Source organism: Pantherophis guttatus, chromosome 5 (assembly GCF_059756535.1).
Source record: "Pantherophis guttatus breed Tessera chromosome 5, ASM5975653v1, whole genome shotgun sequence".
In the NCBI taxonomy this organism is placed as follows: domain Eukaryota; kingdom Metazoa; phylum Chordata; class Lepidosauria; order Squamata; family Colubridae; genus Pantherophis; species Pantherophis guttatus.
This window is the reverse complement of record NC_142067.1, coordinates 60,555,046-60,580,764: the sequence shown is the minus strand read 5'-3', so window position 1 is coordinate 60,580,764 and position 25,719 is coordinate 60,555,046. Positions and strand designations below refer to the sequence as shown.

The following is a 25,719-nucleotide window of genomic DNA, read 5'->3' as shown; positions in this document are numbered from 1 at the left end:
TGGAATTGATGGAGGGAATTAAAAGGCAGAAGAATAGAAAAACCCCGGGACCAGATGGGCTACCAAGATGTACTAAGTAATATATTGTTACAAGTATTTAATGATTTATTAATAGAAGCCAAGGCACCGAACTCATGGATGAAGGCATATATAACTCTTATACCAAAAGAAGAAACAGATTTACAACAAATAAAGAATTATAGACCACTTTCACTATTAAATGCAGATTATAAAATATTTGCATCAATTATGGCAGAAAGATTGAAGAGGCTGTTAAATGAATTTATACACCCAGACCAAAATGGTTTTTTGCCTAAAAGACAAATTAGAGACAATATAAGAATTATTTTGGATACATTGGAATATTATGAGGCACATCCAGAGAAACAAATGGCATTGTTATTTTTAGATGCTCAGAAAGCATTTGATAATGTGAATTGGCAATTTATGATTTTACAATTACAAAAGATGGATTTTGGGGACAGATTTATCAATATGGTTAAGACTACATATAAAGTTCAATCAGCTAAAGTAATAATAAACAGTAAAATGACAGAGAAAGTAGATATAAGAAAAGGAACTAGACAAGGATGTCCATTATTTCCACTATTATTTATTCTGACCCTAGAAATTTTAAACAGGAAAATTAGACAAGACAAAGAAATAAAAGGGATGAGAATTAAAAAAGAAGAGTATAAGCTACAAGCATTTGCGGATGATTTAGTATTCATTATGGAAGAATCAATAGAAACGGGTCCAAAGTTAATTGAGCAAATAGAGGAATATGGAAAAGTAGCTGGATTGAAAATAAATAAAGATAAAACAAAAATTATAGTTAAAAATATGAGAGAAAAACAAAAGAAGCAATTAATGGAGAAGTTGTAGCCTGTAGTACAGTGGACTAAAGCACTGTTATTAACAGATTAACATCTGCTGCTTGCAATTACTGCAAGTTCAAATCTCATCAGGCTCAAGGTTGACTCAGCCTTCCATCCTTTCAAAGGTAGGTGAAATGAGGACCCAGATTGTGGGGGCAATAAGCTGACTTTGTATAAATATACAAAAGTATGAAGGTTATTGCTTAACACATTGTAAGCCGCCCTGAGTCTCCGGAGAAGGGCGGCATATAAATTAAAGCAAAAAAAAAAAAAAGTTAGATATTCAAATAGTGAAAAAAGTGAAATATTTCGGTATCCAATTAACCTCAAGATGTATTACAGTGAAGGAAGATAACTATTATAAACTAAGAAACCAAATCAAAACAAATTTGGAAAAATGGAAAATTTTACAATTATCCTTAATGGGGAGAATAGCATTAATCAAAATGAATGTATTGCCAAGATTGTTGTTTTTTTCAAACAATTCCGATAAAGTTGGAGAAAAAATACTTTGAAAGTTTGAATAAAATGATGTGGAAATATATATGGCAAGGGAAAAAAGCGAGAATTAACCTTAAATTGCTTCAAGATTCCAGAATTAGAGGAGGATTTGGTGTACCAAATTGGGAATTGTATCACCAAGTGGCGATGTTAACTTAGATTAAAGAATGGATTTTATTAATAACAAGGCTATTGACTTTGGAAGGACATGACTTACAACTAGGATGGCATGCTTTCTTATGGTATGGAAAAAATAGGATCCATGGATACTTCCAGAGACATTGTGTAAGGAATCGTTTGTTGGTAGTATGGGAAAGAGTAAAAGAAAAACATTATATGAAAGTACCAATGTGGCTTTCAAGAATAGAAGCGTTGACACATCCAAGTATGATTAATATGGACAAGATTGTAAGATATAAAGACATTTTAACAGAGAAGGGAGAATTAAAACAGAAACAAGACTTAGAAAAACAAGGGATTGAGATTGTCTGGTATACACGGCTGCAGATACAATCAAGATATGATAAAGACTTGAAACAATATGGTTTTAATTTGGGGGAATCAGAGTTGGATCAGATAATGACTGGAAAGGATGAAAAAATGATTTAAAAACTGTAAATTTATTTGTTGCAAATTAGATTGGAAAATAAAGAGGTAAAAGAGACAATGATAATATGGGCGAAAAATTTTGGGTATGCAATAGAATTAGAGAAATGGCAACAACTATGGGAAAGGAATTATAAATTGACAATGGCAACTGCATATAATCTATATAAAATGTTTTACAGGTGGCATATTTCACGAGAAAGATTAGCAAAGATATTTAAGGATAAATCAGCCAAATGTTGGAAATGTTTGCATTTGCTGGGATCATACTATCATATGTGGTGGTCATGTTTAGAAGCAAAAAATTATTGGTGTAGAATACAGAAATGGTTAGAAGAAATATTACATAAATCTATAGAATTAAAACCAGAGTTTTTTTTATTGGGTATTCTTCCAGAGAGATATAGTAAAGAAGATGTGTATCTAATTATACATATAATAACAGCAAGAATTGTATTTGCACAAAATTGGAAGACAGAAAAAATTCCGTCAGAAAGTGAAGTAATAAAAAAGATTTTAGACTGTGCGGAAATGAATAATTAACTTTAAGAATAAGAGACAAAGAGGAATCAGTGTATTTCAAGACATGGGGAAGATTTTATATATGGTTAGAAAAGAAATATGAAGATAAGAGGATAGATAAATGATTTAGATAATAGAAAGTTAAACAAGGGAGAAGATAAAAAAGAAATAGAAACCTAGATGATACCAGAGTAAATGAAAAAGGGGGATGGGAGGGGGGAAAGAAAGAAGATTATAAGAATGTACAATTATGATGATAATACTGATAGAATAAATCTGAAAAGAAACTGAAAGGAAGTATATATTATTAGAATACAGGAGTTGCTCAGATACCAAACAAGGAGAATATTCCACAGCAAGGAAGATAGAAAGGAGAGGAGGAGGAGGAGAGGGTAAAGAGGAGAGGGAGTGAGAGGAATGGAAGAAAGGGAAAAAGAGAGGAAGGAAGGGTAGGGGACAGGAATAGGAGAGAAGGTGAGAAGGGGGAAGAGAGGAGTGGGGGAAAGAAGGGGAAGTAGGATGAGGTAGGAGAGGAGGAAGAAGAAAGTAGGAGAGGAGGGAGGGGAGGGAAAGAAAGCCGAAGGTTTGTTGCGAAATGAGGGAAGGGTAGAAGAGCAACTCCGAATGTAATTAAAATGCCTTATTTTAATGCTTTCTTTAAGGAAAACATGTATATGTATGATTAATTATGTATAAGAAAATGTACATTTTATATTATGTGTATAAGAAATAAAATCGAAAAAACTTTTCAAAAAAAAAAGTGTTCTTATTTTCAGGAGAAATTTACCAACTGTAGAATAGGTGTAGCTATTAAGCTAGAATAAATTTTAAAAGTCCATAGCAGTTGTCTTGACTGGTCACTTGATGCTACAAACTAAGATACTCCTTGATATCCCTAAAGTAAATTAGACATTCTTATGTGCCAAAAGATCACTGTAAATTAGTAATGAATGCAAAATGCTGATACATTTAAGCAGCTGGAATTCACAAAATATACCCATTACTTATTGTATATTACGAAGCTATACTGACAAGCTTCTGAGTTTGGTTATTTACAAAAATAGAGTGCTACTTTTGCTTCCAACTTTTGCCCTTTAAGAAAAAATAAATTTAAAAAATTGCTTTATATCAAGAATCTACTCTGATAGCAGGATTTGTCTCAACAATATCTTGCCTATTTTCTTTAACAGTTGTTAAATGCTTCTTGTATGATATAATCTAGGCCTCGGCTCTCCTGCAGCATTTGTGAGCTGATGCTCCAACCTATAAATGTCAAGCTCCTTCTCATCCAATTTCAGAATGTAAAATGTCTTACCCCCATGTTGTATTTTCCATAGATCCATTTTGATACATATATTACTTTCTTAAAAAAATTTTTTACTGCCCAGGATCAGTATTAGTACAATCAAATTGTTCCCAAATGGCAGGGAATGAAGGTCAGCCGTCTTTACTGACAATACCCATCAAATCCATAAGTAATCTTAACTCACCCACTGGCAGGCTGCTGGATCATAAACTCCCATATTGAAAGGCAAACTAGGCAGTCTTCCTAATTAGCTTCTAGCTTGGGCTTCTTTCCCCAAATGCCTAGGAATGTTGCTAGCTGGTTATCTTTAATAAAAATCCAGTCCTTATTTCAACATACATCTAAACTTCACATTCCAGTGCAAGAAACCTGGGGCACACACACTGTAGACTCTGATTGGTATTATACTTCATGTAATGCAAGGTCAAAAGAGAAGAGGAAGACCACAGGGTGTATCCCTACTTTGTTAGCAGAGAACTTCAGTTCAGCATTGCTTAGCTCCCATCCTTGGACAGTTAAATTTTACCTACCGTGTTTCTCCAAAAAGACGATCCACCTTGAAAAGCCTGATCACATTTTTTATCGCATACAATCAAATTAAGCCCTACACACAAAATTAGCCCTCACCCCACAGGGTGCAGGGAGTGGGACGAGGCACACAGGTAAAAAAATAAGATAGGGTGGGGAGGGAGGTGGAGCTGCCCTACTTACCAGGCCTCACGCACCCCAACACCTGCCTCGCCTTCTGCGGCCACTTACTGCCACTTGCATGCATTACCCAGCCTCCGTTTTGCATTTAGATGCCAGCTGGAAGGCATCTACAGCTGGTAACAGAGCTCCAGTTCGATCTGGAGCTGTTATCAGCTGCAGATGCCTTCCGGCAGGCATCTAAAGACAAAAGAGAGGCCAGGGCAATGCGTGCGAGTGGCTGCAGAAGTGGGCCAGCAGCGAGTTCCTGCTGGGTGGGGCTGTTGGTGCCTCCGCCGCAAGGTGAGTCAATAATTAGAACCCTCCAAAAAGGCCTAGCTGTTGGAGGTCAAAAGAAAATAAGACCCGGCCTTCTTTTTGGAGAAACATGGTATTTTATTAAAAATGAAATGAAACTGTTATATATTATCCTCTCTCTGCATTTGGACCCAAATTAAAGCAGTTGTGCTGTATGGAACATAGTGTAGGTACAGAATTGCTCCTCCCTTTATTCTTCTGTAATTATTGTGGATTGGAAGAGATATTTATCTGGGTGAATCAGCAGAGATCCATTTTCCAAGGTAGGAAGACAAAAGATACTTTTTTTTGGTTTAGATATTTGATCATATATAAATAAATATATAAATTTTAAATATAAAATTGCTTGGTAGATATTTCTAAAATAATTTTCACACTCCATTTTTTAATCAGATGGCATTTATTTCTGGATATAGTAAAGTGAAGAATTTAATTTTCCTTCTCTTGCACAGTCTTTGTCCCACGCAGTCTACCAGTACGTCGGGCTGCAATAAGACCAACTTTGCGACCAGCAGGAGCATCCCTCCTAATAGTCGAAGGCTTACCGATGTGCTGATGGTTACCACCACCGAAGGGATGTTCCACAGGCTGGGAAAGAGAAGCAATCAAAATCAAGGACAGAACAGGAAGGTATTTTAAATATTAAAGGAACTTAATTAAAAATTCCATTAGGCAAATGACATTGTTAATGTTACCAAACTGAAAACAAAAGATTCTGACAGTAGTCCATTGCAAGCAAGAACCAGCATTAACAATTTTTAGAAAATGATTCAATCTGCTGGAAGAGAATATAATATCTCTTGCTTTCTGCTTTTAAAACGTTAAATTGATAGCCATGTATTAGCTTTGATCTAAATGTTGTATTACCATTTTATATTATACATTTTGTTGTATTATATTACCATTCGGGACTTTAACATCTTGCAAACAATATAATAGGTATTACTGTGTAAGTATAGAATTCAATATAAAATACTAGTTATGAGTAAAGATTTAAAATAAAGTATGAACATCAACTTCACAATTAGGTTTGAGGGAGGAGACACATAACTATCGTTTCCCCGAATAAGACCTATCCTGAAAATAAGACCTAGCATGTTTTACATGTGCGCCTAATATAAGTCCTACCCCCAAAATAAGCCCTACTTAAGTGCCTGTGCAGCCACTCGCCTGCCCATTCTATCTGGTTGCTCGCAGTGCCAACATGAGGTGACGCGAGGGGGGTGAAGCTGGCCCATGCACTGGTTTACATCAGGGTCCCTGCAGCCAGGCTATTCACGCCCTGACAACTGCCTCACGGTGGCAGCACTATCAGTTACAACAGAGCCGACATGGCCGCTGGCTCACTACTTCTGCTTGCTCACAGCCACAATGGAACAGGCTAAGTGAGGTGTTGGTGCTGCGGCCATGAGATAAGGCAGAGGTGGAGCTGTCCCATGCGCCCCGTACCAGTTTATCTCAGGCCCCCCACAGACCTGCCATCAACGCCGCAACAACTGCCTTGTGGCTCCAGCACCAGCGTGTCACTTGGCCTCCTGTGGTTGCGAGCAAGAAGTGGGCTGGCGATCATGCAAGGTCCTGCTGGATAGGGCTGCTGCCGCCATGAGGCAAGGCAAGTGTCAGGAGGTGGGTAGCCTGGCTGCAGGGGCTGAGGTAAGCCAGTGTAGGGCGCGCCGGGCAGCTCCACCTCACCAATGGTGCACCATATGGTTTCCTGCCTGCTGCACGCAAGCAAAAGTGGGCCTCCATACATGGGGGTGGGGGTGGGAAAGACATCCCTGAAAATAAGTGTTTAGTGTTTATTTTGGAGCCCAAGAAAATAAGACTGAGTCTTATTTTCGGGGAAATATGGGTAAGTCAAAACCAATCTTTCATAAAACTATATTATAAAAAGTCTTCTCTATTTTCCACTTCCTTCAATTTTCTTTTTATCCTCTTTACCAAATAACTTAAGAGCTAGGGATGTGCATCAAAGGTGGCACCTTCTTTAAAAAGCAGTATCTTTTGTTGGCTCAAATAGTAGTGGAGGAATCCCAAGAAAATATGCATTTAAGATGAGGTCCTGAAAGTATGTAGACAGGTACTTTAGGAAAGTTCTGTCCAAAGTTCATTCCTTTCCCCTCCCCTGGTAATTGATAGTAAAAGAGCTTTTGGAACAGGATTGATCTAAAAAGCAGCAGCTTATGTAGATCAAATTTTGTGCTGGAGACTAAGCTCAGATCATCTGCAAAGATATCACTAATTTTAATTGAAAATAAAAACACATTCTTCCTTTAGGACCAACATAAAATTATTTCCAGTAAGACTATTTCTGTAGTATATGCCTATCTTCCTAGGCTTGTTAACATGCAAACCCAAGAAAAACTGCAGCTTTGTTAAGATGTTGACAGGTAGTGTACAGATCCATGTCCCCTACGAGACTTTTTCTTTTTAGGCAATGTATCAAAGTAAAAAGCATGTTAGTATGATAAATACAAAAACTACATACATTCATAGCCACACCACGGACTCGTGGCCAGCAATTTCTCTTTGCTTTGTATTTGTGGTAGGCCCGCCCAGCCTTCAAGATGGGTTTATCAATACGACCACCACCAGCAACAATACCTACAAGAATATGAGCAGTACAATTACCACAAAAGATAATCTCTAATGACATTTTTTGCAAACACTTACTAAATTCAAACCTACTTAGTTTGTCATATTAAATATCAGCATAACTAATTTTTTTCTGAAATAGGAAATTACCATTACATTTTCATAACCTTTATACTGCCAGTGCCATGCCATGTTGCCCTAGTGCAGTGTTTCCCAAACTTGGCTATTTTAAGATGCATGGACTTCAACTCCCAGAATTCCCCAGCCAATATGCCTGGTTGAGGAATAGTATGCCTGATTGAGGAATTCTGGGAGTTGAAGTCCATACATCTTCAAAGGGTCAAGTTTGGGAAACACTGCCCTGGTGTAAACTTCAGATATTACAGCTTGCAACCATATATTTAGGTTCAGAAATCTTAGGGGTAGTATTTACCAACAACTGCTCGATTTGCAGAAGAGATCACCTTCTTAGATCCAGAAGGCAGCTTCACCCTGGTCTTCTTTGTTTCAGGATTGTGGGAAATAACAGTGGCATAGTTTCCAGAAGCTCGAGCTAGTTTTCCACGATCTCCAGGTTTCTCTTCAAGACAGCAGATAATGGTGCCTTCTGGCATTGTTCCAACAGGCAGGACATTGCCAATGTTGAGCTGAGCTGAAAGGAATGCATCTGCGTGAATGAAAATGCTCTTTACAATACTGTGACCTCCGGTTACACAGGAGGAAGAATCATGTTGCTCTACAGCAATAAAATAGTTGGCAAGTTTGGTAGCATCTTCAAGGCTAAGGGTGTAACCTTTTGAGAGCAGCAGATGCTCTTGACACCTGATCCCTAACAAAGATGCCTGACTTTGAAGGTCTGCCAGACTGTGTGTCTCTTTTCTATTTCTTGGTATTTTTCTCCAGTATCAACTTTTCAAAGTATGCAGATGTTACAAGAAATCATAAATGGCCACCAATTGTCTTTACTTACCTTTCTTGCCACAATAAACAAACTGTCCTGTATGAATGCCCTCAGCTGCAATGAACAGTTCTGTTCGTTTTTTAAACCTATATGGATCACGAAAAACAACTTTGGCAAGAGGAGCTCCTCGACCAGGATCATGAATGATATCCTAGAAAAACACAATTAATACTTGAGAAGTGCATGGCTTCAAAAATACAATTAACAATATTACAATTTTACTTAAAGAAATATTTACTTGTGCTCCGGCAGCTCAAAATGATGTTTTTATACCCACAAAATAATATTGCAAGGCGACAGAAACTAAGTACTTCAAGTGCCATGTTTTTAATACCCACTGCAATGATTATATTAGAAAAGATGGATATGTATGCATGTGAAAAGTTTAGATGCATTTTTATATTCTCACCCAGATATTTACTATATTTAAATAAGAACTTTAAATTCATAGTTTAATTCTTGTATGACACTCAAAAAACCTTTCAATCCAATCATCACTTTAAAAAGTCTGAAGCCTCTGTTCACTTTGATTTTAAACAAGGTATTTGTAAGTCTGTTCTCTTGGTATTATCTTTTTTTATTAGTAAAAACTGTTTTTAAACTTTAATAAAATTTACTTTGTTTCACAGGAACTTCACAACCTGACACTTGCCTTTACAATGCCCTTGATGTAGCCATGTCTTTCAGCAAAATCAATAGCCCTCAGCTTTGCTGCACCCTTTCTGTGTTTCACATGGGCCCTGAAAACAGAACCTGCACCTTTTCTTTGACCTCGTATTACACGGCCCATTGTGCACTGAAAAACAATTGGAATCAGTTATTTAGGATTTTTTAAGAACAAGTCCATTATTTAATATATACTATAATGTCACATATCATTAAAATAAAAACTATTAAGCTCCTGACAAGATCATAAATAAATCCACCTGTAGCTCTGGAAACTTAATGCATAACTTTAAACTAGCTCTTTCAGTCCTTTTAAGGTTGTTGGGATAAAATTAAAGATTTAATTTGCAATAATGTAAGACACCTTGAGTTCCTTGGGAAAAGCAGAATATACACTGGGTAAACAAATTAATTTGAAAATTGTTAAAACCAATTATTTCTTCAGGGCTATTTTTGACTTTCCAATCAAGTTCTATTGTACTGCTTGGGCTTTCCTGTAGTTGACCTTTCTAAATACTAATTGGTTCTAACTCTAGTTTTCTTGAGATCAACCAAATTCTGATCTTACAGTAACAATGTACCAATATTAGCTGCAGTGCTATCCATAACTCAATTTAAACGTTCCCTCTACCTAGTATTCCATTTTTTAAAACAAATTTCAAGAAATCTATAAACATTTTATCTTTCTGTATTTTCATTTACAGTGATTAAATCAAACCTAAAAGAACTATGGTCCTTTTTAATCTGATCAATTTATCATTTATGCATCCCTTAAACCTCCATTTAAAAAGATTCAAGGAGTTAAACAGTCATTGGTTTTTTTAAACATAAGCCTAATTTTTTGAGAGTTCCAACTCATTCTGTGGACATGTGATCTTAAGAGAAACTGGTGTTCTTTTTCTGTTAACTTGAAGTTCTTCGTATGCAGTGGCAGTATGAAAAAGGAATGTAAATGTTGATCAAAAGGTAAAAATGATTAATGAGCAGTGGATCAATTGTGAATTATCGTTTAATAACTGAAGGTTGAAAAGCTGACATGCTGTAGATGAAGGGCTTCAAAAACAGCTCGGAACGAAAATTAAAAAAAGACTAGAAGATAAACTTTTAAACAAATCACAAACAGAAAAGCTCTTCGCCATATTTCTCCAATGTTGCTCGTGGCCAAAGAGGACCGACGCTCCCTTGCCGCGGAAGCTAACTAGCTACAGAGAGCCCGAAAATACCCGACCTCCGCTCTGAAAGGTTCGACAAGGTGGCAAGCAGCTCAATAATCCTCAGAGGAGGCCAGGAAGGGGTCACGGAGACCCGATGGAGACGGATACGCTTGTAACTCTCCCCCATATCAGAGACATTCTTACCTCTGCCGGAGCCTGCCCCAGGAAAAAGAAAGCTGCGGCAATGACGGCACTACAAACTCCTTCCGGCCAGGACGGAAAGCGGCAAGCCAAGCCTTCTCGTGCTTGTTGGGTAATGTAGTTCTGGTACCCAGGAATCTGAATTCGTTCTTGCTTGGTCGCTAACGTCTTCAGAGATGTGCTCCGTGCATTCAGTTTACGTTCCGCGCAGAATGTTTGTCCTGTTTTCCTTTATTTCCCGTTGCATTACTTACTTTATTTATGTATTTGTTTTGTTTGTTCATTCAGTTTTGAGGCCGCCCGATTCCTCAAGTGCTCTGGCCGATCTACGGATAAAAATTAAAAGAAAAGAAAATACATCAAGAAAAAAGACAGCTTCCCGGAGACCGAAACCCCGAAGCCAAAAATAAAGGGGCTCGATCGCCCATCCTAATAAACTGAGGCCTCAGAATTACATACAGCCCGCTCTGCAAGCCTTGAGTATCATCATGAGAACTCAACAACTCATCATATAGATCAGTGGTTCTCAACCTGTGGGTTGGGACCCCTTTGGGGGTCGAACGACCCTTTCACTGGGGTCGCCTAAGACCATTCGAAAACACATATTTTCAATGGTTTTAGGAATAATTTTATGGTTGGGGGTCACCACAACATGAGGAACTGTATTAAAGGGTCGCGGCATTAGGAAGGTTGAGAACCACTGATATAGATAATTATAATGATCAGTGTTGCAGAAAGAATACCCTTGAATACATTATTAATAGTATAATCAAATTTGACTAGTTTTATAATTAATAAAATGAAATCAAATTTCGTTTTTGTTGTGGCCTTTTCAATGACTTCTTGGGTACATCCATTCAATATTTGGGGAAAAGACAGATCAAATTGTTGGTTTTTGGTCTTAAAAGTCATGTCAGATACAGTTAAGGTCCATAATGACTTAAATGTTCCAAAGCAAGGTGTCTGTAAAAGATTCAGAGAATACAAATATTAATTAGGTAATAAACCTTGGCAATTCCAAATTGAATAAAGGTGCTGATCTATGTTTGCAACTATCAATTTTATCTATACATTATGTCAGATTACTTGTTTAAACTCTTTTTTAGGCCTTTAGTTCTGAATTAATTTATTTTGGGAAGATTTTGTCCTGAAAGGGAACATAAAAATAATTATTGCTTCATTGATTTGGACAATTGTCCCTTCATTAAAATACCCCTTTCCAAAGCCCTATATAAGAATGCATGCTCTCTGTATGTGGTGTACTTGCTATAGGACCATGCTCAGTTCTTGAGCTAATTTGGAATTCTATTATTTTATCACCATTTATAAAATTTGTCCAGTTTCCCATCATTACTGACCAGAGTCGCATAAACATTACTTTTACTTTTTTTACTCTTCCCATAAACATTACATAAATGTTGCTTTTTATATCATAATGCAAATATATTACTATTCCAATATAATTCTTTTCTGCATAGTTTCCTGTTGAAATTATTAAGTGATCTTATCCCACTCAAGTATGCTAATGCTTTATAACATTCTAAAATGCTACTGTTAGTGAGAATGTTATGCCTGATGGATAATTTAAGTAGATTTGCTACATAGCTCACATAATTTTATGTATAAATATCCTGATCTCCAATAACATGAGAAGTGAGTATGTGTGTCTGTTTATTTACAATGTTGGTAAATAACCTCAATCGGTAAAACTTTGGAAGTAAACAACAAAACAAGATTAGGAAAAATAAACAGACTAATAAGAACTCATTCATATTAAAGAACGCCCATAATCAGTTTGGTCCAAAAGAATGGTGGAATATATATATTTTTTTACTGCTAAATGATCTAGGTTAGGGGTGTCAAACTCAAGGGGTGTTTAGATAAGGCCCACGGGGCTGCCCTGAAAACAGCAAAGGACCATCCTGCAGTGCCTCTGCCAGCAAAAACCAAGCTTTTGCTGGCAGAGGGCTATAGGAGGCTGTCACAACCGAAAACGAGCCCAGGAGGGCCACACACGGCCACCCCGACCTCTGTTTTCACTGGCAGAGGACTGCAGGAGGCTGTCGCAGCTGAAAACTGAGCCCGGGATGGCCAAGCATGGCCATCCTGAGCTCCATTTTCACTGGCATGGGGCTGCAGGAGGCCATCGCAGCCAAAAATGGAGCCTGGGAGGGCCGTGCACAACTGTCCCAAGCTCCGTTTTCCCTGGCAGAGTGCTAGCAAAACAAACTACTAGCAAAAATGGCATTTGATCACATAAGTGATGTTGAGCTGGCCATGCCCCCCTGGCTCCCCTGAGGTCAAACACAACCCTGATGCGGTCCTCAATGGAATCGAGTTTGACACCCCTGATAAAAAAATAATATTGATTATACAATATAATACATTATTATCTCCATATGGGGCAACATACTGGAATTCAATATAATGCAAACACAAACAATAGAAAATAATCCAGTGTCTTAAACTTCAAAGGAGCTGATTTTAACAAACTTAGAGAGATCCTAGGAAAGATTCCATGGATGAAAATCCTAAAGTGGAAAACAACTCAAGAAGCATGGGAAACTCTGAAAAATGCAATCATAAAAGCCCAGTCCAATGCAATACCACTGAAAAAGAAAAACAAGAAATTCATGAAGAAACCAGAATGGCTGCACAAAGGTCTCTCAGACAAACTGAAAGACAAAAAGGACAAGTACAAAAAATGGAAAGAGGGACTCTTGATTAAGTCTGATTATCAGCAGATAGCCAGAACATGCAAAGATGAAATCAGTAAAGCAAAAGCTCAAATGCAGGCGTCTCTAAGGAAGAAAATGAGAGAACATTTCACATCAAAAGCTCACACCATTTGTAGAGACAACGTACAACAAGGGGAGCAGGATGCCATAACAAAAGCAATGGACAAGATATCTGAAAAACATTTAGGCACCACTTGTAAAATGTTCAAAACTGTTTGCAGCCTGGCAAAAGCATGTAGACCAATTTCAATCATAGAATAATTGATAGAATTGCAAACTGAATATGGAGTAGATCTGGGAATAGGATTGAATTCAAGGCCAACAGTTCTGAAAATAGTTGAGTGCATTGCAAACAAAATTAAAACCGAAATATTTACCAGCATTATTGCACAGAATCTGAAAATATGTTTGATCATTGACAAAGCCTCAATGGTATCCTGCAAACCAGTTGTGATAGAGCCCACCAACAATTTTTGTCGAGCTTGTTGAATTGAAGAAACAAGATGCAGAGACAATATGATCTTCAGTTCGGGAAAGTTTATGTAAGGTTGGGTTTATCCAGAACTACCTACAAAAAAATGTAATAATGTTTTGCTCTGATGGTGCCAGCATTATGCTTGGGAGAAAATCTGGAGTGAGCACTAGAATAGCAAAAAAGTTTTCAAACATCATCATATGGTACTGCTTGAACCATCACCTCCAACTCATTTTAGATGACTCCATAAAGGAAATAAAGCACGTAAAACATTTAAAAATATTTATTGAGAAGATATGCTCTATTTTTCATCAATCCAATAAGAACCGAATTGAACTTGATGAAATATCTGAAGAACCTGACATTGACATCATAAAGATTGGTAGAGTTTTTGGACCAAGATGGGCTGCCTGTAGTTTAAGGGCAACAATAGCTGTGTGGCATGTTTATCCAGCATTACATCAGTATTTTCATGCAAATTCAAAATACTCAAGTATCGCTGCCCATCTGGAAAATAAATATTTTTAAATATTTTTGGAAGTTTTAAAGAAGAGATTGGATAACCATTTGTCTGAAGTGGTGTAGGGTTTCCTGCCTAAGGAGGGGGTTGGACCTCCAAGGTCCCTTCCAACTCTGTTATTCTATTCTGTTCTGTTCTGTTCTGTTCTGTTCTATTCTATTCTATTCTATTCTATTCTATTCTATTCTATTCTATTCTATTCTATTCTATTCTATTCTATTCTATTCTATTCTATTCTATTCTATTCTTTATTGGAACAGTGCTATTTTATTGTGCTATTTTATTGTGAGTTGGACTAAGGAGAAATTTTCTAAGGGTGAGACCAATCAAGTTGGCCCTGCCCACTCAGTCACATGACCACCCAGCCATGCCTTCCGAGCCTGTCATTAGGGCAGGTTGTTAAAATATTTGAATCTCACCACTGGGTCAAATTATTCTCCAAAGCACCAGAGGGCAGGACAAGAAGCAATGGTTGGAAACTAACCAAAGAGAGAAGCAACATAGAATTAAGGAGAAACTTCGTAACTGAGGATAATTAACCAGTGGAACAGCTTGCCTCTAGAAATCGTGGGTGCTCCATCACTGGATGTTTTTAAGAAGAGTTTAGACAGTCACTTCCAGTACCTGAAATAGTATAGGTTCTCCTTCTTGAGCAGGGGGCTGGACTAGAAGACCTCTAAGGTCCCTTCCAGCTCATTCATTCTATTCTATTCTAAGATTGGATATTTTGGGGGCAGGGACAGAATGACTGTTATAACTCAATATTTAAAATGTGTAATTTATCTAATTATTTTTTTAAATCAAAGTAGAAGTATACATATAATATACTTCTCCACAATACCTAACTTAGATCATAGCAATTACTTTTATCAAATACTGCATTTTGCAAAAAAGTAGCAATCCATTGGCCTTGATAGTTTTATTTGGTCACTGCATCATGCTGTGGACATATTTTATTTATTTATGTCCCGCCTTTATTATTTTTGTAAATAACTCAAGGCGGTGAACATGCTCCTTTGTCCTCCTACCTTTCCCACAATATGGGGAGGTAGGTTGGGCTAAGAGAGAATGACTGACCACAGTCACCCAGCTGGCTTTCATAGGAAGGGAGGACTAGAACTTGTATGGGTATACTGTGTATATACGCACAATGATAATAAACTTTATATATATTTAACTTACTTTCTCTTGGTTTCTAGGCTATCACTGCTGACTTATTTTGTTTTGCTTTTAATTATTTTTACGTTAAGGGAAATAATAATATATGGGAAGTATTTACAACCCTGAAAGATATGCAGTGAAAATCAGTTTTACAAATCTTTTCATTTTTAGAATAATTTTATTAAACTTATCGAAGTATAAAATACAAATGAAAATCAAAATAGTGGGAAAAGGGAGAAGGGAAAAGGGGAAAGAAAGAAATGTAGGGTAAAGTGGGAAAAAAGAAAGAAAAGCATTAACTTCCTACCCTTTTTAGTGCAGTAGAATAAAATGATAACATACAGCCAGGTGTGAAATGCTCCCGGTTCGGACTGGATCACCCGATCCGGTAGCAATGGTGATGGGTGGTTCGGAGAACCGGTAACAAAAATCCCTGCCCCACCATGCCCAGCTGAGCCGCGCAATCATCAGAGGTTTTTTAAAAAAATCCGGTAGCGATGGCGGTGGGTGGTTCGGAGAACCAATAGCAAAAATCCCTGCCCTCCCCCATGCTGCGCAATCATCAGGGGTTTTAAAAAAAAAAATTTAAAGCATTTTTTCTACAACCTCATTGGCCGAAAAAATGCTTTTAAAAATTAAAAAAAAAGCCTCCAATGATCGCACGGCTCAGCTGGGATTGTCAGAGCCTTTTAAAAGCATTTTTTTTACAACCTCTTCGGCCAAAGGGGTTGTAGAAAAAATGGTTTTAAAAGTAAAAAGAAAAAAAGTTGGCCACGCCCACCCAGTCACATTACCCACCACCAAGCTATGCCCACAGAACCGGTAGTAACAAATTTTACATTTCATCACTGCATACAGCCTCAACCTTTTACTTTTACATACTTAATATATACAGGTAGTCCTCGACTTACAACTGTTTAGTGACCGTTCAAAGTTACAACGGCACTGAAAAATGTGACATATGATCATTTTTCATAGTTATGACCTTTGCAACATCCCCATAATCATGTGATCATAATTCAGATCCTTGGTAGCTGGTTCATATTTATGACCATTGCTGTGTCCCAAGGTCATGTGATCACCTTTTGCAATCTTCTGACAAGCAATGTCAATGGGGAAGCCAGATTCACTTAACAACCGGGTTACTAACTTATCAACTGCCGTGATTTACTTAACAAATGTGGAAAGAAAGGTTGTAAAATGGGGCAAAACTCACTTAACAAATGTTTCACTTACCAACATAAATTTTGGGCTCAATTATGGTTGTAAGTCGAGGACTACGTGTCTTGTAAGTCGAGGACTACCTGCCATTTCTATAACAACAAACTTATCAAATCAGCAAAACCCAAAGTCAAGATTTCATTTTTTTTTTCACAACATCCACAAGCAATTTCCATGTAGGAACAAAATTTGATATATTATTTTCTTTGATTGAAGCAGTTTATTTAACCATCACTGCTAGTTCCAAACATTTATCTGTTATGGGAATTAAAGTATCTTTCCATTTTTGTACATAAGGCATTCTTGCTCTTGTCAACATGTATAACAGCAAAGTTCCAGATTTTTTTTCAAGTTTTGTCCATTACAATCAAAGTTTAATTTTATATTCACTTTAAGAATTTTATGTATTAAAATATGAATCTTACTCCAATATTTCTTCGCTTTATTATAAGCCCAAAAAAGATGGTAAAAAGCTCCTTCTTTACAATACAATACACATTTGATTCTTTGATAGTTTATTGAATATTAAATGCCAACAGTACATCATTTTATTTAAAAAATTGTTTAGATTATAATTTAGTGTAAATTGTAAACTTTTTGCCCACACATTTTCCCATTGTAGAAGCATTATATTATAACCCAAATTCTTTGACCATTGAATCATGCAATTCAGTCTCCAATTCAATAATGATTTCAATAACAATTTATAAACTTTAGCAATAACATACTCATCATTACCACAGTTTCAAATTCATTTTTTAGAAAGCAAACACATAACTTTTTAAAGTCTAAATTAAATATTTCTTTCAGTTGTAAATATAAAAGACATAATAGTTCAACAGCTTAATGACGCGGGGGATGGTCTTTGCTCCAGCAGTTCAAGTCGTAGCAACACATAGTGGGTGAGTTTCTGTCACTTGCCTCAGCTTCTGCCCACCTTGCAATTTGAAAGCATGTTCATTTCAGGGTTCCAACTAACATCCCCCCGAACGAAAGAACTCCGAGATCTGAGGTTTCCTCAAAGAACATTTTATTAGGGTATGTCATATTGGCACAATGCTGGTGAAAACCAGCTCTTAAGTCCCACTGGTTTTCCCCTTAATTAAAAGTAAAAGTTTGTCACTTCCCAATCAGCATACAGTCCAGATGATGGATGACCCCAGTCTCTACCTCCCAACCACCTGCACACATTACCTTGGTTCCCAGGAGAAAGAATGTTGTTTTGGTTATAGCAGCCCAGCTATCTCTACATCCCACTCCCACTCCCTATCCTGCATCTCTAATCTGTGTCAGCACTGAAGCTTTGAAGAAAAGACCCCCCCCCAGTAGAATAGAAAGATGGCCACCGTCTAGCCAGCGTCAAGGTTGACAGTTCTATTTGAGTAGATAAATAAATAAATAAATAATAATCAATAAGTAGATAAATAATTCTTTGGTGGTGGGAAGACAAGCCAGTGCTTTGTATGGACAGTCAGAAGCCTGCCGATGCTGGACCTTCCTGGATGAGGTGCCTGTTTATAAGGCAACTTCAGTGGAGGGAGAAAGCCCCGGATGCAGGATAGCACTGAGTAATAGTAATAGCTCTTAGACTTATATATCACTTCACAGAGGTTTATAGCCCTCTCTAAGCAGTTTACAGAGTCAGCATATTGCCTCCAACAATATATATCCTCATTTTACTGACCCCGGAAGGATGGAAGGCTGAGTCAACCTTGAGCTGGTTAGGATGCCATTCGTCTTCCTTTCTGGTGCACAGCTAGTTCACCCTCTATGGTGCACCATGGATAGCGCGCAAGCATGAACCAAACAGGCTAGCTGTTTTAGGCAGCCAGATAACTACTCTATACTAGCACTGTAGTCTCCTGGCTAATGTAACTTAAGTTGTAAATATGTAAACCAGTGGCAGACACATCCTTCTGATTCCAACTCTTCATTGGACATGACGGTAATGACGTCCATGTAGGACAGACTTTGTAATATTGCAATATGGGTTTTGTAGTACTATTGCACTGGCTAGCTAACATGGATTTTCTTGTATTTTAAATGTGCCTTTTTCAAATGTATTAAGCCCTAGTCTTCAAGAAGAATGTAAAAAGCTTTTATTTTAGAAACCAGGACTGGCAGGGGTGTATTCAATACATTGCAGATAAAATAGTTTCGTTTTCAGCTAAGGAACAAACCAAGTATTCAAACCCAGCATTGGAAAGCCCTATAAATGTATTTTACTCATATCCACTGTGACACTTTCCCCTTGCAAATGTTTCTTTTACTTTTTTTCAGAATACAATGCTCTTTTCTGTTGCTATGTTCAAATATTATTGGATATTTAATTCTTATGATGCATTTGGACAGATGATTATTTCTAAACCAATAAACTTTTACTTTGAAGTTCTTTGTTGTGCTAACTATAAAGGTAAATGTAAGCCATTTTTCAAGATTCTCTCCTTTCACAGAGAGAATCCTCTTCATCACAGTACTCTAATAAAATTGCTGTTAAATGATCTTCCAACTCAGTTGCTTATTGGAGAAAGAGTACCAACACAGAACCTAAGGCCAGATTTGGCCATTATTATATTCAACATGATTAAAAAATACTATTTAACCATAGGTCCACCAGTCTGGTCTAGCCATAATTTATTTTCTACAAAAGATTTCCTGAGGTAACATATAAGGTACCTTCATAGAGACCTTTTTTATATTTGTTCCAAACCCTTAGAATGGCACATCTAACAAATTCATTCTTAAAATCAACATTTATTTTAATCTTGTTATATAATAAATAGGTGTATCATTCAAATCTTAGTTTGTGGCCCTCTAATTCAAGTAATCTCTTATTTTGGGGAGTCACACACTCTTTCATCCAAACCAAACATCAAGCATCAAAGTACATTTCAAACCTGGTAAAGGCAAACCACCTCTTTCTTCAGCATTACAATAGTTTATATGTAATACTCATTTTTTTTTCTTTGACATACTTATTTAGAAATGTCCTTTTGCCATTGTTTAAATCGAGTGCCAGTTGTCAAAAACTTTTTTTTAAAGAATCTCACAAGATCTAGTAAGATCTAGTTCTAGTAAGAGGAAAACAATGCCTATTGGTCAGCTGCAAAATGCATTTTTCAAGAGGCTACAATGCTTGCTAGAGTTAGGTCAGGGTGAAATGATTTCCACTACCGGGAATTGCAATTTCTGCTACCAGTTCAGCCGAACCGGTTTGAATCAGCTGAATACCACTTCTGTTAAAAAGCCAGCTGCTTTGAGAATTCTATAATACTGGGAAAGTTGAATGGAAAGAGAAGAGGATGACCATCAGTAAGTTAGATGAATTTTATTTAGATTGGCAATGGGTCCATCACTAGAAGATCTGAATGGCCAGGTTAGGGATAGTAGGTCTATCTATGTGTGTCAGTCTATGTGTGTCAATAGTCAATTTGATAGTCACATTCAATTGAGGTCTTACAATACAATACATTTTTAGACAATACTAAGGAACATCCTAAGAATGCAAAAAAGTGCTGCAGCCACTATATCTAGACTCTACCTAAATTTCAGAGTGTAGGAATAGTGGAAAGTAAAGTTGGCATTAGCTCCTAGGCTAGCAAGGATACGCTGTGCCTGGAATTTAAACTGTTCATCACAGTGTATCTTCTGCTTTATATTGCTTTTTAAAAAATGTCTATGGAGATTCTCAGTCATCCAGGTCATGGTTGTCCCAAAGGAGCTTATTCAAAAGGACTTTGTTTTTCCTTGAACACATTTTGCTTCTCATCCGAGAAGCTTCTTCAATTCTGACTGAATGGTGGAGAATGGAAGGATTTATATTCCTTGCAGTCATCTGGTCATTAGCACTCTCTTGGAGAGTTGTCATTGAGGACACTTGGAGATTTATCTGTGCTGTCAGGTCACCTGAATAGTGCAAACTGGTGTGGAACCTTCTTCGGACTGCTGAAAGGACTAAGTTGTAAACAGGAGGTAGGTGGTGTAGTATCCCTCCCCCTCTGTTGAGAGAGGGCTGGTCAATCTTAATGTAAATGCCATCTTTGACCCCTCTTTCAAACCATACATCTCTGTCCAAAATGTTTTTTTTTTTTAATTTATTTTGTCAAGCATATAACAGATAAAAGTATAAACATGATTTTGAATACATGAAAAGGATACGAATAAAAAGGGACATAAGGACAGGGATGGTAGGCACCTTGGTGCGCTTATGCACGTCCCTATATAGACAGTAAATATGGAATTTGCTGTCTTCAAAAGAGTGAAGACAGCACTTTGTCTTTCAAATGCAGATGGACCGCTGAATCTTATCCTGATGGGTTTATTCTCCTATGTTATGCCATGAATTTGTTTGGTGGTTGTTTGGTTTCTCCAATGTACAGATCTGTACATGTCTCACTGCATTGTACTACATATATCACATTGTTTAGTTTGTATCTGGTTGTTTTATCCTTGGGGTGAACAAGCTGCCATCTTAATGTATTTTTGGGTTTCAAATCTATATGTATATTGTGTTGATTGAAAATTTCCCTGGCCTTTTCAGATATTCCTGCAACATATTTTAAAATCTTTTTGGTTTTTTTAAATGTTAAAAAAGTTAGAAAGCAGAGACAAACATGTATACTTGATTAAGGATTTTCATTTTAAAATTCAATTTTTATATCAAATAGTACTCATTCAAAGTAAAATGAATGCAAATAAAAGTAAAGCAAGTTTGCTCAGAGGCCAAATGTTCTTGAAGAACATCCAGTCCAAGAGTTTATAACATAACAATCTGGCATAGAATTTGCTGATAATGGATAGAAGATTAATTGGGCAGTAATTTGCAAGATAACTTGTATTATCTTTTTTATATATTGGAAAAATGGTGGAATGAAGTCAATCTTTAGGAATTGAAGAGTTATTTATAACTTTAAAATGTGTGGCTAGCACAACAGAATTTAATTTTAAGAATTCTCTTAAAATTGGATATGTACAGCAGTTTGCAGCCTTGACATACTGTAAAAAAACTGAGATAATGTTTAGCCCACTATTTGAGAGGTTAATTTATTACAGAAGATAATGTTCATAGGGACTCAAGAAATATGGTACCAAAACACATAATTTTTGTAGGTCATAGTCTGTGGAATTCTTGTCCAGTTATTTAAAGCAAAGTTTTGCTTCCCCATCCCCCTTTAAATTCTGATCACTCTATTATGGATCAAAGTATATTACCACATCTCTGTGATAATATTGTAATTTACTTAAAGGCACTCTATATGATAGAACTTTGATATAATACCCTCATGAATAACTGGAGGAAATTAGCTCCTACTTCAACTGATCGTCCTTAAATTACCTACATTACTATACCATGGTGCTACCATCCAAGTCAAAAGTAAACCACCTAAGTAACCTAGTCAACAAGGCTGTATTCTTCCCCCACTATTGCTTCATTTTTATATTCATAACATAACTGAGGTTGTTTCCAAGTCAGAATTCCATCCTCCATTCAACTGTTCCTTTTCTATTCTTCTTTGTGCAGTCTGTTATCCAAATAGTTCTCCAAAGATGTCTTAAAGCTACAGTATATTGCTTTATTGTACTGTAGAACATCTTGAAATTTACTATTTCAAAAGAAAGGTCTCGATATTGTAGAAATTCAGCATCCACCCACCCTCCTAGAGAATGAAATATTTTGAAGAATATTAAAAAGGCAGGATAGAATATTTCCCCTAAAGGAGAAATGGGGAGAAATCTTAAGGGAAGCAGAAACCAGCCCCAATCTCCCTGCCCCAAGCAGAAACTGAGGAGGCCAGCTTTTAGAAATGCAGATTTGGTAATCCATTAAGAAGGTCTGGGTCAGACAGAAACTCCAGATAAATAACACAATTAGGCAAGCCAAAGATTGACAAGATTAACTCAGACAAACACCTAGGATTTGCATTTCCCCTTTTGCCTATAGAGCCAGCCATGACCCCTACATGACCCCATAGGAATCAAGAAGGTATAAAAACCCCTTAACTCTCAACTCCATTTGTCAGCTGTCCCAGAACTGCACGCTGTGTATGTTGTTTCTGCTCATCAATAAACGGACCTTTATTTCTTAATTTTATTTCTTAATTTTCCTCCAATTTATTCCTGGCTTGGAACTGGAACTGAATTTTTCTTTCAACAATGTTTTCTAGGAAGTATTTTAAGACTCCAGTTAGATGGACAATAGAGGATAAGCAAATTGAACATGTTAATTCTTGGATGTTCAGTTTCAAACTTTTAACAGCTGGTCAATTCAGGCAAGAGTTTAAAAAGCTCCTCTTTCATATTTTAAATTCATTGTTAAGTTCATAAATCAATTTGAAAATAACTATAGCCCATCCATGATTGAATTATTTGAGTATGTTTTGGATGCTGTGCATCTGTAAAGAGATCCTTAGCTTAGACATCATTTAACCAAAATTCCTAAAAGTTATAATGTTTCTCACTCATCTTCTAATGTTTGTATATGGTTAGGATTAAACTGCATCTCCTTTTGGGATTTGATGAAGACTCTACCAACTCAAAAGTTTAGCTATAGCAACAATTCCTGGTCCATCTCACTTTGCTTAGCAGGTTTGGCTCTATCCCAGAGACAAATTAGCAATGACTTGGTATATTGTGGCCTTTCCTTGTTGGCAGTTTCTTTGTCTGGATAAAATTGTGGCTGAATTAAAACAGAGGAATCAGGATTTAAATTGGCAGTCAGAATATTCCATCTTTTCTATTGCATAATTGCCCTCCCCAAACCCTATTAACAAAATTAATAATTTAAATAATTTATATGGTTTCCACAGGAAACTGTACTTTGACATAAATGGGGTATTACCCATTAGGATGACAATTAGCAAATATAGTAACCTTTTGAATAAAAGTCAAGCCTGCTTGAGCTATGCATCATACCATGTTTCCCTGAAAATAAGACTCAGTCTTATATTTTTGGGGGCTCCAAAATAAGTACTATGGTTTATTTTGGGGGGAACACGATTTCAGGGTGATCAGCCTGGCTGGGTGCCCCCCAAGCATGCGCACAAAAAGCAGCGAGCGCATGGGGGCTGACATTGTCTGGCAGTAGCTATAGCCCACTATGCCCTTGCTCAATGCACTCTGGGGCTGTGCAGCTTGCGCAGCAGTTGAGTTGAATACCTGTCCAGGGAGCAAACGACGATGAGGTGCAGGGGGAGGCATGCAATTGGGCCACGCTGTGCGGGCCACAGGAAAGCCGAATTGGTGGGCTGGAGTTGGCAGCCGGCTGTGGGAGGCTCATCTTTGTGCAACAACATCAGCAGCAGACAGAGGCAGGGGCACAGGGGAGGCATGCAATCCAGACTTGTTGCGCAGGCCACAGGCAAGATGGGAGATGGTGGGATGGAGTGGGCGGCCGGCTGCCGGATGCTCATCTTCGCATCTCTCAGCTTGCTTGTGGGCAGTGCGGAGTATCGGGATTGCCTGCCTTCCCTCCTGCACCTCTGCCTGTGTGCTGCTGGTGTTGTCACATGATGAGCTTCCTGCTCCAACCTGACTCTCGGCTTTCCTGCGGCCCATGAGAAGTGTCCAGATCATCTGCCTTTCCTCCCTGCACCTTTGCCTCCATCTGCTGCTTGGACAGGTAATCAACTCACCTGTGCTGTGCAGGTTGTGGCTGCTACCGGACACCACCTCTCGTGCTGGCCACGTCCCCTGGCTGATGACAACCTTAACTAGGGTTTATTTTTTGGGGTAAGGCTTATATTAGGAGCATGCTAAAACCAGGCTAGGTCTTATTTTTGGGAAAACACAGTATTATTAAAATGTCCACTATATATCCAAATGGCAATTGAAACTCATAGCGCCAACTGCCAATAAACATAATTGCTCCAGTAATTATGAGGTTATAATTTCTTTTATTTTCACATATCTCTAATGTTACAAAACTCTTTATCAATAACTATGGCTTTTAAAAGTTTCCTGGTGCTTTTGTGACATTATTACCTGATTCAGGGTTTTATTTTATATAGTTTTATATTTCTATTTTATTTGTTGCATTTAGCCTTTTTGATAGGTCTTGGACTATAATGGTGTTTTGAATTAGTTCAGTGGCTACCAAATCTGTTTTCTTCCTGTAGTAATAGTACTGTTGTAAGGAATTTAAGAGACAGAATGCAGATAAAAAATATGTCTTTATTAATCATACTTAGCAAACAAGCCTTTCCATATACTTCTCCGTCAATGTATATCAAATGACCAATGAAAGGGTTGTCAAATGAAGAAATGGTGCTCATGGCCTTCTAAAGCATCTCTAAGCCTATTAAATCCAGAATGCAAAATTGCCTAGTGGCAATCATAGACCAAACTGTTGTGCTTTTTTACCCCTTGAACTGCCATTTTACAACACCAGAAGCAAAACAGCATTTTACAACACCAGAAACCAAAACAGCTTCTTGAAACCTAGACATTTATATAATTTGTGATAATGCAAAAGAAGGGTTTTTTTCATACAATTTATTTCTCTTTTCAGAACAAAATTAAAGAAGAAAATGCTAGTAATGTTTGTATAAAAAACACACCTGAAAATCATACCAATATTACCCTTTGATCCATGGTACCATGTATTTATACCATGTAACATGGTATAAAATTGAACTGCTTGGAATCGGAAAAAGAATAAGGAATGCTTCTGAAAGATGATTGGAGCAGAAGAAAACTGATCCATTAAGCTTATTGTAAAGGTAACTTTTTCAGTACTCTTTTCTTTCTGTATGCAGCTGCTATTGATGGATATGAGAATACTAACTGTTGCTATGGTTTCTGGGAAACTATAGTTTCTACTTCACAAATAAGTACATGAAATTCAGAGCATGAGTTAAAATTCAAGACATATTTTAAGACATGATCAGATAAGCAGACTGTATCTTTGAGGTTCTTATGCGATTTATTTTCCACATTTCTACCCAGTAGTTCAGACTCTTGTTGGCTTACAATGTAGATATACTGTACATAATTTTTCTAGTAAAAATAGAATCCATGGGCAGATTTTTCCCTTATTAGCAAACATACGATTGACCACTTTATTGTACAGAATTTGTTGATTTGTACTGGATTTATAGAAATGGTTATTTTCCAACTTGCTCCATTGATCTCAACTAGATTCAGATAACTATTTTTACCATGTTTGTCAGTTTGTTGCATTTTATAATGTCTTTTTAGTGACATCTTCTAAT

General features: G+C 37.1%; 1 protein-coding gene and 1 long non-coding RNA gene across 3 annotated transcripts; one reads left to right on the top strand and one right to left on the bottom strand.

Annotated features, from left to right (window-relative positions):
- Nucleotides 1-5,199: 5,199 nt before the first annotated feature.
- Nucleotides 5,200-10,552, bottom strand: RPL8 (ribosomal protein L8). Of its 2 annotated transcripts, none has more exons than XM_034423842.3 (6): nucleotides 10,399-10,552; nucleotides 9,027-9,170; nucleotides 8,384-8,525; nucleotides 7,847-8,065; nucleotides 7,307-7,422; nucleotides 5,200-5,406 (listed from the first exon to the last, which is right to left on the bottom strand). In XM_034423842.3, the coding sequence occupies exons 2-6, from the start codon at nucleotides 9,162-9,164 to the stop codon at nucleotides 5,248-5,250; spliced, it is 774 nt and encodes a 257-aa protein (XP_034279733.1). In that variant the 5' UTR covers nucleotides 9,165-9,170; nucleotides 10,399-10,552; the 3' UTR covers nucleotides 5,200-5,247. The 2 variants fall into 2 exon arrangements, with proteins under 2 accessions (XP_034279733.1, XP_087751330.1); XM_087895204.1 differs by having other exon boundaries at nucleotides 10,269-10,400.
- LOC117669422 (uncharacterized) lies at nucleotides 5,319-10,832 on the top strand. Its single transcript, XR_015734488.1, has 2 exons — nucleotides 5,319-5,448; nucleotides 10,684-10,832. It is a non-coding gene; the product is annotated as an uncharacterized LOC117669422 (long non-coding RNA).
- The last annotated feature ends 14,887 nt before the right edge of the window (nucleotides 10,833-25,719 follow it).